The 15,606-nt window shown below is 30.1% G+C and overlaps 3 protein-coding genes across 6 annotated transcripts; 1 reads left to right on the top strand and 2 right to left on the bottom strand.

The window, feature by feature from the left end:
• Positions 1–40: 40 nt before the first annotated feature.
• On the top strand, positions 41–1,981 carry LOC118066753 (BAG family molecular chaperone regulator 2). The gene is made up of 3 exons (XM_035083055.1): positions 41–437; positions 608–720; positions 1,015–1,981. Exons 1-3 carry the CDS (start codon positions 227–229, stop codon positions 1,246–1,248), a joined length of 558 nt encoding a protein of 185 aa, XP_034938946.1. The 5' UTR covers positions 41–226; the 3' UTR covers positions 1,249–1,981.
• A 63-nt stretch (positions 1,982–2,044) lies between these two features.
• On the bottom strand, positions 2,045–5,963 carry Rab23 (RAS oncogene family member Rab23). Its single transcript, XM_035083054.1, has 6 exons — positions 5,507–5,963; positions 4,124–4,245; positions 3,727–3,889; positions 3,569–3,648; positions 3,279–3,472; positions 2,045–2,531 (listed from the first exon to the last, which is right to left on the bottom strand). The coding sequence occupies exons 1-6, from the start codon at positions 5,537–5,539 to the stop codon at positions 2,404–2,406; spliced, it is 720 nt and encodes a 239-aa protein (XP_034938945.1). The 5' UTR covers positions 5,540–5,963; the 3' UTR covers positions 2,045–2,403.
• Positions 5,964–6,791: 828 nt separating this feature from the next.
• On the bottom strand, positions 6,792–15,594 carry Src42A (Tyrosine-protein kinase Src42A). 4 transcript variants are annotated; one of them, XM_035083063.1, is made up of 7 exons: positions 15,387–15,594; positions 13,114–13,455; positions 12,718–12,839; positions 12,446–12,609; positions 10,472–10,808; positions 9,387–9,722; positions 6,792–8,951 (listed from the first exon to the last, which is right to left on the bottom strand). In XM_035083063.1, the coding sequence occupies exons 1-7, from the start codon at positions 15,446–15,448 to the stop codon at positions 8,743–8,745; spliced, it is 1,572 nt and encodes a 523-aa protein (XP_034938954.1). In that variant the 5' UTR covers positions 15,449–15,594; the 3' UTR covers positions 6,792–8,742. The 4 variants fall into 4 exon arrangements, with proteins under 4 accessions (XP_034938954.1, XP_034938956.1, XP_034938955.1 ...); XM_035083065.1 differs by having other exon boundaries at positions 10,481–10,808; XM_035083064.1 differs by having other exon boundaries at positions 13,114–13,452.
• Between the last annotated feature and the right edge of the window lie 12 nt (positions 15,595–15,606).

The following is a 15,606-nucleotide window of genomic DNA, read 5'->3' as shown; positions in this document are numbered from 1 at the left end:
GTCTTCAGGTTTACTGGTATTCATATGCGCAATACATGTTTGAAATTACACACATATAAAAATACAAGTGTTACAGTATTTATCAGATTCGTCTTGGATTTTAATATAGGTAATGTTATCTGTTTAAGTGTTGTTTGACATCTTCTAGAAATAATAACTGTGAGAAATAAGGTGAACAACTCTTGAAATTCAAGTAAATTTAAAGAATTTTCAATTTACTGCAAAAATGGATAGTCCTTTGCCTCATATCACAGAGAGCAGTGACTTTGCTTATACAAAGCCGAAAGACAGGTTAGTAAACATGTTGGATCAAATTGAAATACGAGTCGAAAAATTAAGAAGAGAGGCATCCAGACTCGAAGAAGAAAAAGATATAATGCTTACAACTTTGGATACTTTGAAGAATAATGAAGAAATCCTCGATTCTCTCGAAGAGCGTAAGTTTAAATCTTCTAATTTTCTAATTTCCATTGCAAAAGTAACGTTTGAAAACGTTCGACCCCGACCCATAAAAAATTTCTAGAACAATCACGAACTTATATCAATTTGATTTATCACTTACACTATTTATTTGTCACACATTGAACAATTTTGTTTTGATTCATAGCTGATCGTGATGATATCCTTCGATATGCCGAAAGACTTTCAATGAGATGTTTAACTGTTGAAGTTTTAGTGAAAATCCAACGTGATAGCATTCAGCAAGAAGCTTTACATCAGGTAATAATAAAAAAAAAAGAAGGTGAAAAATACGATTTTGCTATTGACATTGTTGTAAAATTAAAAAGTTTCTACTGGCAATTTTACACGGGTAAATTGTAAATTGGCTTCTTATTTAACAAGTCCTTGTTAGTTTTATTATCTAGTCATTTGATTAGATACTACGTGAAACATTTGTATCTTTGTTCAAGTTTTAATTACTAGAAAAAATGTTCAGTAAACAGAATAAATCATTTATCGAGTTAATATAATTCCTCTTTTCTAATGTTATATAGCATGATTTTTTGATTTCAGGTAAATGGATTAATTGACAATTTAGTGATAAGTTTAAAGAGCGATCCAAGTTCAACTCGTCAACGTTGTGCCGCATTTATGAATGCATGTTCATCATATGGAGTAGGTCATTCAGATAAAAATTTTGAAACTGCAATTCTTGGTTGTACCTTGGATGATCAAAAGCGGATCAAAAAAAGACTCCAGGGTTTATTAGACTACATTGATTCAATGAACACTATAGAGATGCAGTGAGATTTCATGAATTTGCATTACTAATGACGCTCGAGTTCTAAAAAACTTATAATCTAGTAATTCATTACTAATTCATTATTTCGAGTTGCTTTCACTGTCTTAGGTAAGATAGTATTGAAAATGATAATTATTTGAAAAACTTGTCTTCTGATCACGAAAATATTCCAAACTAATCAAAAATCCAACATTAGAACAACTTTATATTAAAGTTTCCCTTATATACATGTCACTGAAAAGTAGACTAATTTAAGTATTTTTTGAACTGTGTAAAGATCTTTTTATTTGTACCAATTTTTATATGAAACTTGTCATTTTTATAATGGAATGCTATCTGCAGCTTTATTTAGCTTTCGTGATATTAAAAAAAACAAAACAGAAAAATTAGATTACAAGTAATAAGAATATAGTATCAGAGAAGACGCGTATGAGTGTTGTACGATGTTGTGTAGCACTCAACAAACCGGCCATTGACTCTCATCAACGCTCAAGGTCTTGTGAAAGGTGAAGGACATTTTATGTACACACCTACAACGTACTATTTCGATGAAATACTCAAAAATAATGAGTCTAAACACTTATTTTCATGCGCATAAAATAATAAATTATCCACTAAAATCAGTCATTGAATATTGATGTAATTTTTCTTCTATTTCTTTATGTTATGTTATGTTAGTTGATATTAATAAAACATGATGAATGAAAATAAAATGAAATTAATAAGTTACTTAACTTATTTTATTTGGTTAGATATCGTACATTCACCAAGTTAGAATAATATAGCAGTAATTCTTTAATAAAATACATACATATGTACAAATAGAAAAAACAAAGTTTCTAGATCATAAAACCTCGACTTAGGTATGTTGCTGTAATACTCATAAAAAATGAAATGACTTTTTCTTTAACCCTTTCGCAGCCAGTGACTATTATAGTGAATATCACACTCAGTTTTATTCATGTGATTTGGATAAAAATAATTAAAATGTCTTCTGGTAATTTTCTTTATAATTAATAAGAGTGTCTGAGGCTAAATTAAAGGAATAAGAAATCTATTCTGAAAGGGTTAAAGTATGATATGTATTCAAGTTTTGTAAATTAATATCTGATTTTGATTGTTCTAACAATTTATTCTGTTATTAAATATAATCATCAAAATTACAAGAGCCTACACGCATTCTTGATAAAGTTCTTCTTTTTATGATGTCGAGTTTTACCACCAGGTCGTAAAACAATTGTTCCGTTTCCCATGTTACCACCTGTACATTCATTTGGGCTAAAAGCACCTGAAAAATGAAAAGTAACAATATTTGCATAGAAATCAAATAACTTATTTAATCATATTATCATTAATCTATGTCAAAGCTCTTATCATTAATGGCCTAGATCATGATTTCTTTGTATTCTATGTGACTAAGATTTTATATAATAGTGAAATGCTTGATTGTTAACATTAATTTATGTAATCAAACTAGAGAATCTCAATGTCTTGAAAATACAGTCACTTGTAAATGCTATTTTTGGTGTTTGTAGACTTGGAACTATTGATTTTGGTGCGTGAAAGTCAAGAAGAGAATTAACAATGACTCTATTATGTTTCTAGAGATTATCATGTAAAAAAATAAACAAAACATTCTTTAAAAATTATTGACAATTTTAAAAGTGGTCGTGGGATAAACTTGTTATTATCTTTGTTGTGGCTGGAATGTACTACCATTTATGCCAACAAGAATTTCTCTACTGTACTTGTCGCGCGAACAGCTCGGGAAAAAGTAGCTAACCAATTGATCGGCTCTTGTTTCAAGGAGAGACCAAGAGCCAAGATATCTACCAGACATTTACTGAGTCCAGTCTTTAGTGTATGTAAGCTGTATTTCCTTGAACATATTCAGATCTACTGATGCATTATTTATAATTAAACGACCGGATACACGTCAGGTTCTAGAGCACGCAATCAGACATTATACACGAAAAGATAAAGAAATATATCTATTTGTATCATTATTCTTATTATCAAGATAAATAAAACTTACTGATCACTGAGGGCGATCTTGGGCCTGATGAGTATAATCTTAAATCATCTTGGAAATCATCTTCACATCTACGCATCTCTATTAGACATCGTGAGGCAAGATATCTAAATACACTGGCAACACCCACATCTTCTTTGACTGATGTTCGTAGGAGTTTACATCCTAGAGCTCGACCTAATCTTTCTGCTTCATTTCTTCGAAAAGAAAATAAAAAAAATTATAATTAATTGAATAAGAAAGAACGTAAAATAAAGCAACAACTATTATATTTATCAGAAATCAGAACTTACGAATCTATCTGACATTGATCAACAAGATCAATTTTATTTTGCACCAAGACAGTCGGAATTTCCCCGCACTCATTTTCTACCTGGAAGAAAAAAAACAAAGAGAGAGTAGAGAGAAATATTTGATGAAAAAGGAGAGAAAATTAGAAGAAAAAACTCACCTTGAGTTTCCAAGCAGGTACAGCATCGAAAGAATCTCTGTCAGTTGCTGAATAAGCTAAAACACATGCATGTGCACCTCTATAATAAGCAGCAGTGATTGCATCAAATTCTTCTTGGCCTGCTGTATCCCATAACATCAGTCTTACAGTTTCTCCATCAACTCTATTAACAATAATTATTGAATTATTGTGTTTAATTGAATGCAAAAATCATTTTATTTCTAATAAATATTTCAAGACTTTGATCATAATCCTCAATATTATTTTTTCCTCTGATTTAATATTAAATTTATGATAATTTCATGACATTTACTACTGTTTTTACATGTATAATAAAATATTAACGAGCATTAAAGCCTTATTTATTGACTTAGAATTAAGTGAATAATAATCTCACTCAATTTCTCGCTCCAAAAAATCAACTCCAATAGTTTTCTTGTAGTCTTTTGTATAAGTTCCTTTACAAAATCTCTGAATCATCGAGGACTTGCCTACGGCACCATTTCCCACTATGACTACCTGAAATTGATTACAACGTGTACTTAAATTGATTGGTGTACTGGTTCATAAGGGATAAATGGGGAGGAATAAAAATAAAGCATTCCATTAATATTCGAAAAAAAAGGAATATTATAAAAGAAAATATGCATACCCCTATTATAATAAATAAAAATTACCAAGTATTCATGATAAATTACCGTAATATGACGTTAAAACCCGACGTCATTTATGTTTTTAATTGGACATAATCTTCCGTAAAAAACTATAATTTCTAATGAAAAGACTAATTGATACTTTCAAGTAACCTTTTTGTAGTGAATAAAAAATTAAATGGAGTAAAGTTAGTCATCTAATTTAAAGTAGTAATTAACAAAAGGAATTATGAATTAATTTTAAGCAATGAAAAATCATAAATTTATTGTTTTACAAATAAGAATCATTTTCTTAAGCTGGGAAAGTATATATCTTATTTTATAAACTCATCAAATAAAGAAAGTCATGAATGATTTGAATACATTTAAAGAATCAATTTCATAAAGAGCAATATCTCTATAGCTAAGTTAAACTTTCTCAATAACAAGATTATTTCCTTTAATAAAGTCAATGACTCGGACTTTTTTTTCAAGTGCTAAATTGTCCACAAATATTATATGATTATGTATAATAGTAACGGTGAATTGGCCACGCGCCTGAGAAGATATGTGTATACATAGTCGTTAAGGAAAGGGGACTTAGGGTCTACCAGTTTTGTCTACTTAAAAAAAACCGGTCCAAGTTTAAATCAGGAAAATTACTTGAACTGCATCTTCCACATGATTTTCTGGTGATTCCGTTACATTATTTGATTGACTAACTGTATAATTTATAAACGAACGAATAAGAAAACCTATAAAAAGCTATCGACAGGTATAAGAATGCACTCATTGTCCAAGGATCTTGAAGTTCTTCAAGCTGTGTACAACTTGTGGGAATTGGTAGACTGAGTATATAACATGAGTACCGTTAAAGACATACAATGAAGAAGATGAAGGATGAAAAGTTTACCAAAAAGTCTTCAATTATAATGAATAATGTAATATAATAAACCCGGTGAATTAAATTTTAAAAAATTTTGATGGGTTATTATGGAAAAAAAAAGAATCAATAAGAAAAACCAGTTTCTCTAACACTATTAGCGTTGAAACCTGGAAGAAGAGTAGGGGGAATATAATTTGAATAAAAAATGAAGGGAATTTGATGGCAGCAGGCGAAGAAATACTGTGGATTGATGTAAAAATACCTTGAGTGATATCTCAAGCTCTTCCTCTCGCATCCTGATTGCACCTTGTTTTTCATATCCAATTTTAAATTTATGATTTTAGAAACACACATACACTTAAACTTAACTATTATTTGTTACATTGTTTTCAGCTTATCAATGTATCCTCTGTAAATTACGAGATTGTTCGCGTGCCATGGCCGTGACTGAAAGCCAAACGCCTTTAGGTCGATGCACTTTCCAATTCATTAAATATGTTTAAGAAAATCTTAAATTATTACATTCACTTTTGTATAAAAAAAAAAGAATTATCAATGAAAAAATAATCTTGGCACAATCAAATTTGAAAAAGTGGACACGTGCGATTAGGACGCGCGAATTCGACTGAATGTAAGAGCGGACTGTGTCTGCGTTGCCGGCCAATCCAAGGCTGAACTAGCACCTGTCGTCTTGTTATTTACCTGCTGGAATCGGCCACCTGGTAATCCGGTCTAGGGAATTCTGGGGATATTAACGATCCACGACACTAAAAAAAAAACGTACAGGACATGTTTAAAATGCTAGAAGATATATATAGTTAATCGATAAAAATATAAAAACATACCTAACAAGTTTTATTTTACAACGACAAGATGAATAAAATGCATCACATTATTATTTATATATTTAAGTATTATCATTATTTATTACTTGCTAGACGCTAGTTGAAAAGGGAGATTTTTAAATTTATAATTTGCCTTTAAATAAAATGGATGTATTATTAAATCAGTAGAATTTTTTTTACTCGATTTCAATCAATAAACTGAATTTATGTCTTTATAAGATTGTAATTTGAAGGATAAAAAAAGAAAAGATAATCAATATTCATATGTACAACTACTAAAATTGTAATTTAGAAACTTCCATCTGATAATTAAAAATTTGATGAGTAATTCTACTACCCTCGAAATTCCTAGAAATTAACGGAAACTCATCATAAATAATGGATTAACTTTCCTTTTTTTTTATATATTTATAAAAAACTATAAAATTAATTCGAACCCCCTGTAATCAGTAAAAAATCGCTTGGAAGTTCATTATAAGATTAGACAAACAAAATAATGATTATGACTAAGCATTAGAGAAATATAATCGATTGAAAATTCGAAGTAATTTTTTCAACTTTTATTACATATACAATATAACTAATGAAAATTAATAGTAATAATAATTGTAATGATTAATAATTAATAGTAAAAAAAGGAGGCCATCAAATACAAAAGACGATCTATCAGAAACGATTTCACTTATTTGATAATAAACTTTGTATAGTTGCTAATTTAAAAAAATATCGATGTTCGTTGGACGATATTTACGTCTTATCTGCACAGTACACATATTTTTATTTATTTATATATTGTGCTATCGAGAACGGATGAAAAAATATGACTATTGAAATATTTCGAATGTCTAAAAGCACTTATATAAACATAATCGACGAATATACATGTCAAGAAGTTGAAAAGATGATAGCGAAGTTGTAACAATAGAATATAACAATGCAGTCAAGTATTTGATTATTTTTTTTGGTAAAACTTGGTAAAAATCTAAAGCATTATTTAAGTAACGCAATATAAAAAATATTCATGTATATGAAAGTAATGTATAAATCACCTATAATTATTTATTATTTTATTTGGAAAATAATTGTGTGAACTGGTCAAAGCTTAAATACTTGTTATTCCCGTTCTCGACTTGTTATTCGTTTCTTGACTTTAAAATTCTTTACTTGGCAACATATATATGAGAGGTGAGTAAAGAAAACCTCTCAAGTATTATTAAAAAGTTTACGAGAAAAATGACTACATTTCGTTGAAAAACGGTTAAACTATATTTATGTTGCAATAGTAATTCCTGTTTCCTTAATTACAACTTTCAATAGGAATTTGGTTAAAATATAATCATTTTTCAATAAACTTATTAATTTTGAATCCAAATTATTATCCTTACAAATTATTACATTTCTTCATGATTTAAATACACATTGGCGTTGTCTGTTTAGATAATATTTCCTTATATCTAATATAAAACATTATAATTTCTAATTTTTTTTTCAATCTACATTAATACTATTAAATATATTTATCTGCTATGCGCCTACACGCATACATACAATTGTCATTATGTATACAATATTTATAATTGTCATTGTTTTCGCTTTTATGAAATTCTATCAATGATTCGTCGAGATGCAATTGGTCGTAAAAAGTGTTTTCATTAAACTAAAAAATTCAAATGCTGTTCGTCTACTTTATACAGATAATGTAAAAAATGACAAATAAACTATTGATCACATTCTAACAATTTTTGACTTACTCTCATTTATAAGAATATTTAACAGTGCATTCTTGGAAAGTTATATAAGCTGTTTTATGACATTTCTCATGAAATAATTTTTCAACAGCGTTAATTTAATTAATGAGCAGCTTCATCTCATGAAGTCAATGTTTTGTGTTAATACACTGACCGGAGTGTTAACATAAAACTTAATAAAAACTTAAAATATATTTACCAAAGTAAAGTTTATAAATTATTTATATTTATATAATCGTCGTCGTTTTTTCACTTGGACGGACCGATTTAAAATCATTTTGTAAAATTGCAACAGTAATTAAAGAGTTAAATTGCTTTGATTAGGATATACATTTAGAATAGTAATATATACAATTTCTATTTAGAAAATGTTAATAACACAAAATTTCATGAAATGTTACTATCATTTATATAAAATCCATTAAAAGGAATGATTGCATTGAAAAAACTCCAGTGATTGATTTCCGGTCAGTCTGATGGACTTTATCGTAAATTAAGAAGACTGAATGATATTGTTTTCAATATAATTGTTATTTCATGATTCTCAAATTCAATTGCATATTTTTTACATCACTCTTTTAAAATTATCCGTTAATAATAGTGTAAATTATTTGAAATATATTTTTAATTGTGTATTAAAATTCTTTCCCTCAGTCTCTCTATATCACGCATTCATTCATTCAGCTTTTTCGCTCATTATATGGCAGCCAGAATATCATTTAAACAAATACAAGATAATAACTGCGACGTTAGAAAAATAAAGATTACCATATCGATCCATGATTTTGGTAGTCACCAGTAATCTGGACAAATATTGTATTTATGTTGTATCTTTTGACAAGTTTAAACAAGTTTTTATATAATTCATGACATGGTGAAGATTAAATATTTTATAAAAGTGAACCTCAATATGCAGATGCTTCTTTATATTCAGAACCCTCCATAGTAAAGAAATCTTCAAGTTTCCACTGCAGAGTTTCAAAAGTCGGCCTCTTCATTGGATCTTTATTCCAACATTCTAACATGATATCATAAAGTGCTGGAGGACATCCAGGTGGACAGGGCATTCGATAACCATGTTCTACTTGATGTAATACTTCAGCGTTTGTCATACCTGCATAATAACAATCATGGAAATTATTATCAAATAAATGAATTATGTATTAAGTCATAACAATTTAGCAATACATTCCATTTGTCTTTTTATCTTATAGATTGAGTTTTTTGTCTAATGTATTCAATAATCAACCTAAATTACAAATTAATTTAGTTTCTTTAATAAATATCTCAATTGTATTTGTCTAATCATGTGTAAATTACTAAGAAAATTAAGCTGTTAGTTAAATATAAATGTATAATAATTATATTAATAGGTATAAATATAATACTTTCATTTAACCACAACTTTCCTGTATAATTATAACACTTAACCAGTAATTGATTTTCTTTTTTCATTCAATAATGAAAAAAAGAGAAAAATCATTAAATGGAATGATGGTAATTCAAAAAAACAAATGAAATGAAAAGAGTAAATATCTAAAACACTTACCGGGGTATGGGATACGTCCATAAGTAACAAGTTCAGTCAAGAGTATACCAAACGACCATACGTCTGATTTAATACTGAATTTACTGTAATTAGCAGCTTCAGGAGCTGTCCATTTAATTGGGAATCTTGCACCAACTCGTGCTTCATACTCATCTTCTTTAATTAACCTCGCTAAGCCGAAATCAGCAATCTTGACAACGTTTCCATCCGCTACCAAAACATTTCTTGCAGCCAAATCCCGATGAATATAATTCTGCGACTCTAAATATGCCATACCAGCAGCTATTTGTGCAGACATATCAATCAATTGCTGGAGCTTCAATCCTCGACCCTTTCCTAAATGTTCATTTCACATTATTACTTTATATTACATCTATATTAAGCCTTATCAACTAATCTGGCTGTGCTAAGTTCATTTTAACTGTTCATTTATCATTCATTCATTCACATATTAAATTTTTTATCAAGATAATTTTTTTGTAATACGTTAGCTAAATAGTGATAAAATATTGATTAAACTAAGTTGCACATACTAAAAAAATTAAACTTTGAAAGTATTTTTCCTATACTTATACGGTCATTAACATTTAAATTTGAGAGCAAATGACAAATTTAAATTATTTAAATAAAAATGGGACAATTTATCAAATAAAACGATAAATATTAATGGTTTTTATGTTCCAATGCTCCAAAACTAGATTTTATGAGAAAATAAATTTTCTAAATTACCATAATGGATACCTGATTATTAACTAATTAGTTTAAAACATGATCAATAATTAAATTATGATTAAAGCAACCTCAATCTAGAGATTCATGTGCTTCAGATTTTACGTTTTGTGTTGCAGATAATACAACTAACTAACTAGAAAAACGATAGGGAAACCTGCATGAGCTACTTTTATGCTTAACCAGTTTCTAATCTGCTTCAAAGTAACAAACTCTTCACGTACAGACTACTTTCATACTCAATTATCTATTCATAAAATAAAATTCAAAAAATCACAGTCACCAGCATAACTCTTAGATCGTATATTAGGACCTCAACACTATCTTTATATGACAAGAATTGAATTATAACGTACTGCTATTACCTTGCAGAAACTCAAGAAGACTTCCATTTCTCATGAGTTCTGTGATGATATAAATGGGTTCTTCCATAGTACAAACAGCATACAATTGGATAAGTTTATCATGACGAAGTTTCTTCATGATCTGAGCTTCTGCCAAGAAGTCCTTTGGATCCATAGTGCCTGGTTTGAGAGTCTTAATAGCCACGGGGGTAGTATTGTTCCATAGGCCCTCCCACACTTCGCCAAATTGTCCCTGGCCAAGTTTCCTCACGAATTTCAATGAAGAACGATCGATCTCCCATTGATCGCGTGTTCGATGACTTAAGCCCTCGGTTACGGGTTTCTCCACCTGTTAACAAAAATAAGTACGGCCAGTCAATCGCTGATAAACTTGAACAATTATTAGTTGTGTGCTTCAATTAATTAACATTGTATGAATGAGTTGGTAATGTGTAAAGCATATGAATTGTCTGACGTTTCTCACCTTAGATATATATACAATGCACTACAAACGTATTTTCGAAAGCTAGTTAAATAATGCGAATATAAGCATTGAAAAAAAAATATTTAAACATTTGATATATTTTTAACTTTTACACGGATTTTTTTTTTTTTATTCATTACATGTACACGTAATAGGAACTGGAAGTTGATTGAGACGTATAAAATAGCACCATTCGTATAATACAAAACATAAGTATGTTAACATCACAATTAACTGTTAATAATATACTCAGTATAAGATTAAAATTTAATCAGTCGTCGTAGTCTTAATGTTATTTTTTGAATAAAAAATCTAAATCTCCAAGCACAAGCAGGACTACATGCCATTAGTAATCAACTTGAAAATGTATCAGAAAATATATAAATATTTGTATTGATACACGCTATTAAAGCAGTTTAATGAATATTGTGAAAAACAATTTTTGGTCTTTTGAATCTTGAGAAAAATATTTTGGCACGAATAATGCTTGTATCAGCAGCTTTTTCAACACAAAAAAAGATTCAAAAGACTTAGAATTATGAAAAAGTCATAAAGAAGTCTTATGTTAAAGAAAATTAGATATTTGTCAAGACTGCTCTACGATTTTAACACAATAGTGTAATACTGCGGTTTACTGCTTCAATAACTGCATCTAAGAAAAACTCTTATAGTATAAAGTGGATGGAAACTGGACATTTTTCACGAATTCACCAAGAGCATTGAAAAATGTTACTTTCTAGATACAGAGAGCATATTTGAAGATGAATTTTGATTGAAAGATAGAATGACTACATCTAATATTAGTGTCCATAGATTGTAAGCACCCATTGCATTAGATGAATATAATACAATATGATGAAATACGAGATGGGTAATTTTTATGTTTTCAATTTGTCTCCTAGCGAAATCATTATCCCTAATTTCTTTGGAACATGATGCCATATAATACGGGCTTGTGCTTTATTGTACATATATATAGCAGAGTGGACGGATGTACAAATGGATAAATGAAATAGAATGATTATTTTTACAAAATTAAAAAAAAGATAATTTTACAGAAGAAAAAGAGACAAAAAAGGTAGAATGTGAAACATAAAACAAATGCCAGTAATTATTTCAATAATTCGGACATTCAATTTACCAAGAAATTCCAGCGGGAAGTAGGGCAAGCCATAACAGAGAAAAAAAATATTGTCTAAATCAGAGATCCAACTTCACAAATCCACTTTTTTTTTTAAAAAATTATCAAATTAGATAAAAGCTTTCTAAGTTCCCTTGTTCTTATTTATTTGTCTTTATAAAATTTCACAGTGTTAAACTGTTTTTTACTTACTGATCTTGAGAATGATGAGAGTAAAACTTTCGAGTATAAAATCGCGCTCGAGCGTTACTCACGAAGTTTTCAAGTAAAATTTCACAAAGATTTTCATTTATAATAGGGACAAGTTCATCTTTTTCTTTTAAACTGGTTTTAAAAAAATAATCAAGATATTTTATATTACCTGCACGCATGGTTTGCAGAGATTAACACAAAGACCATCAGCTTCTTTACTATAATGCTCCACTAGGTCCTGAAGGTTTCTAAATGTAGTTCGTCGAGCGATGAAAAATCCTCCTTCATCCAATTGACGAATTCGATAATGTTTAACTGTGTCGCCATCACGAACTGAAATTTATACGATGCGTTAATAAGTGTATATAATTATTATTGAGCAAGAAAAAATTAAAATAAACTATGGAATAATACATGAGTATTATATTATTGAGTTATTACCAGAAAGTGAATAATCATTATGTCTGCTCTCAGAGTCACGAATCAAAAAAGCTCCATGATCATTTTCTGGCAGTAATAGCTTCTTCTCGGCCTCAATACGTTTGATCTTTCTGAAGTACCACCTATAAATACACACGAACATTAATATTAAATGTACTTGGAGAAAGTTTGTTGATAGCATCAACCGAGCATTGCAAGCGAAAAAGAAAAACTGATTTAATAAAAAAATATGACCCTGAAAAAAAGCCTATTGTCTACTTAAGTATTATAGTATTATAAAAAAAAGAATGCATCTAATCTCTCTATAGAAATCTCTTGATTTTTATTATTTAATAATTTCACTTGCTCAGCGTAAGTTTTTTTAGAGGATTATAATAAGATATGATATCAACTTACGGTTCAGCCTCAATAGACTTGAGTTTAGCAACATAATTGCTAGGTATATAACCCTCTTGTCTTGTTCTCTTACTTCTGGCCAACCACCAATCACCCTGAGTATCATTGAGAATTTCCAGATGCTCTCCTTTACGGAAACTAAGATCCTCATCAGTCCTGGCATCATAATCATACAAGGCTACGAATATTTTAGCTGAAGGAACATCAGTATCCGGAATTTGTGGTACAGGCCTGATAGGATCAGGTGGAAGCGTTGGTACTGGACTGGCTTGAGAAGCTACTGCCTCAATACTAGGATTTCCTATCCTATCGGATTTTTCCGTTTCAGCATCAGTAGGACTGCTAAAACAATTTCCCATTTTGTGTTGGTTTTTAAAACAATTAGTTTCACAAACCAAAAAGTCTCTTGACTTATTTTTTACAGCTGAATTAAATACTTTTCTAAAATCAGCTGATTTTAACTTTTAAATCACTCAAATTTTCCACATGTTATTTACATGCTAAAATTGATTATGACGTAATGTAAAGGCTATAGCAAATTGTTAGTGGCGTAAATGCCTAAAAAATGAGTTTTTTTATTTTTTACAATCGGTTTAAAAATCAATTGATGACGAGTTCTCGCAATGTATATTCACGACAGGGCGTTACTCTCACAAATGTACGTGGGTGATCCTCTAATATTTTTTTCTTCACGCATCCGACGCGCCTCAGGTATTGCCATGAATCCCTCGTCCATGGATAGTCGTCTTGATCGACAGATGTATGTAAAATAATGACGGATGAACATCAGGAGTATATGAATGAATCACAATAGTGATTGGACACCAATTTGTTATTGAAAACAGCCATTGTGAGCACTAATAGTATTGACAATTATAAAAAATCGTTCATAAGTCCTTGGAACCAAGTAAAATCCATTCGAACGTTTTCACATGCGCCGTAAGAACAAAAAAATCCTGGAATCAATGGATATGAGAGAGCGTAACGAAGGGATCGACACACGCCCAACTGGGGCACACAGAAACTGTACAAACCTAAACCGTCAACTAGGGGGAAAAGATGATGTATCCAAGTCCACGCTTTGTTGCAACGATTTAGGCACAGGAAAAGTCTAAACACCAAACTATACTGTACTTAGATTACCGTACAGTATTCCATCATAAATCACAAACAATTGTTAATAAACTTTTAGTTCATTTTGCGATGAGCTACTAGTTAATACTAGACTTAACACTGCCTTGATCCCCACTTATTCGTAAGGATCCACCTTCCTTTTTCTTATCGTCGGTATTTCACTTTACTCAAACGATGTAGGAAAAAGTGCGAGGTGAAAACACCCATGGTGAATGTGGCCAACTGCTGCCTGAACGTTGACTCGAGACATACAGGAAAGAAGGGGAAGAGATGGCGACTTATGAGGGGAGGGGAAAGGAAAAGCTATAACATAGCAGCTCGACTGCTGGGATTGTGAACAGAATTCACGCTCGCACTTGTTCGGGATTGCCACCGAACTTGGCCGATCTCATTCCGACTTCGGTCTATGCTTTTCTATCCTCATCTTACTTACGTTACTTTCAACTATATGCTCCCTTTCCAATGGTCGTTGCTGACAACCATTATATTAACTTCGTCTCCTTTCTGCTCTCATCCTGATCGTTTTCTCATTTTAAAATTTATTACCGCCGTCATTCATCCACACCATACAAATCCTCGAGCATTCTCCAATTTATCACTTATCCAACATACATACGTAATTGATAATCCTCGAAATTCTTTCATCGAAAGTAAAAATTCTACAGAAAGTAAAATTTTATCAAAAAATATTTCAAGAAAAATGTTGCTCAATATTTTTTTTTTTTTAACTTTATTTTTCTTTTTGTTAATTTCGCTCATAATTCTTTCAAGATTTTTCTAGAATAATAATTCCACGAACGACCTTGAAAGCACGCCTCTACTTTCGTTAACATTCTCTATCTTTGACGTATCCGCATGCTTTTATCACTCTATTCTGACTATAACCAGAAAAACCTCATCATTGGTAAGAAAATGCACAAATAAAATTGTTTTTTATGATTCCGAATAGTGATAAGAAATACGAAAGAATTTATAACAATTTGCGGTTTTACCAAGACATGGTTTAGTTATTAGGTAGACCGTCATTAATGTGCTATTATTGTCGATGTTATCAATCACTGTAGAGCGATCCTACTAAATATTGGTTAACTAAATAACAATACCAACGAATTATTATTAAAAATATTAATTTTTTTTACCTGCGAAATAAACGATTAAAGAAATTCCTTATTGCTTTTGTATGAATAAATTTAGCGTTCATAATTTAATGATATTTAAAAATTAGCACAATTATTTCATTATGAATTAACGACGTCGTTAGATCACATGTGTCGTCAACGACGTCTATCAAATAACTGATTACGTTTCGGATTACAAGAAAGATCGTCATATATTAAGTGGGTAGATATAAATGGTCTC

The sequence above is a fragment of the Chelonus insularis genome, unplaced genomic scaffold, assembly GCF_013357705.1.
Source record: "Chelonus insularis isolate UGA/USDA-ARS -01 unplaced genomic scaffold, ASM1335770v1 contig_354_pilon, whole genome shotgun sequence".
NCBI classification, from domain to species: domain Eukaryota; kingdom Metazoa; phylum Arthropoda; class Insecta; order Hymenoptera; family Braconidae; genus Chelonus; species Chelonus insularis.
The sequence above is the reverse complement of the archived record's forward strand: the minus strand, read 5'-3'. Positions and strand labels throughout refer to the sequence as shown.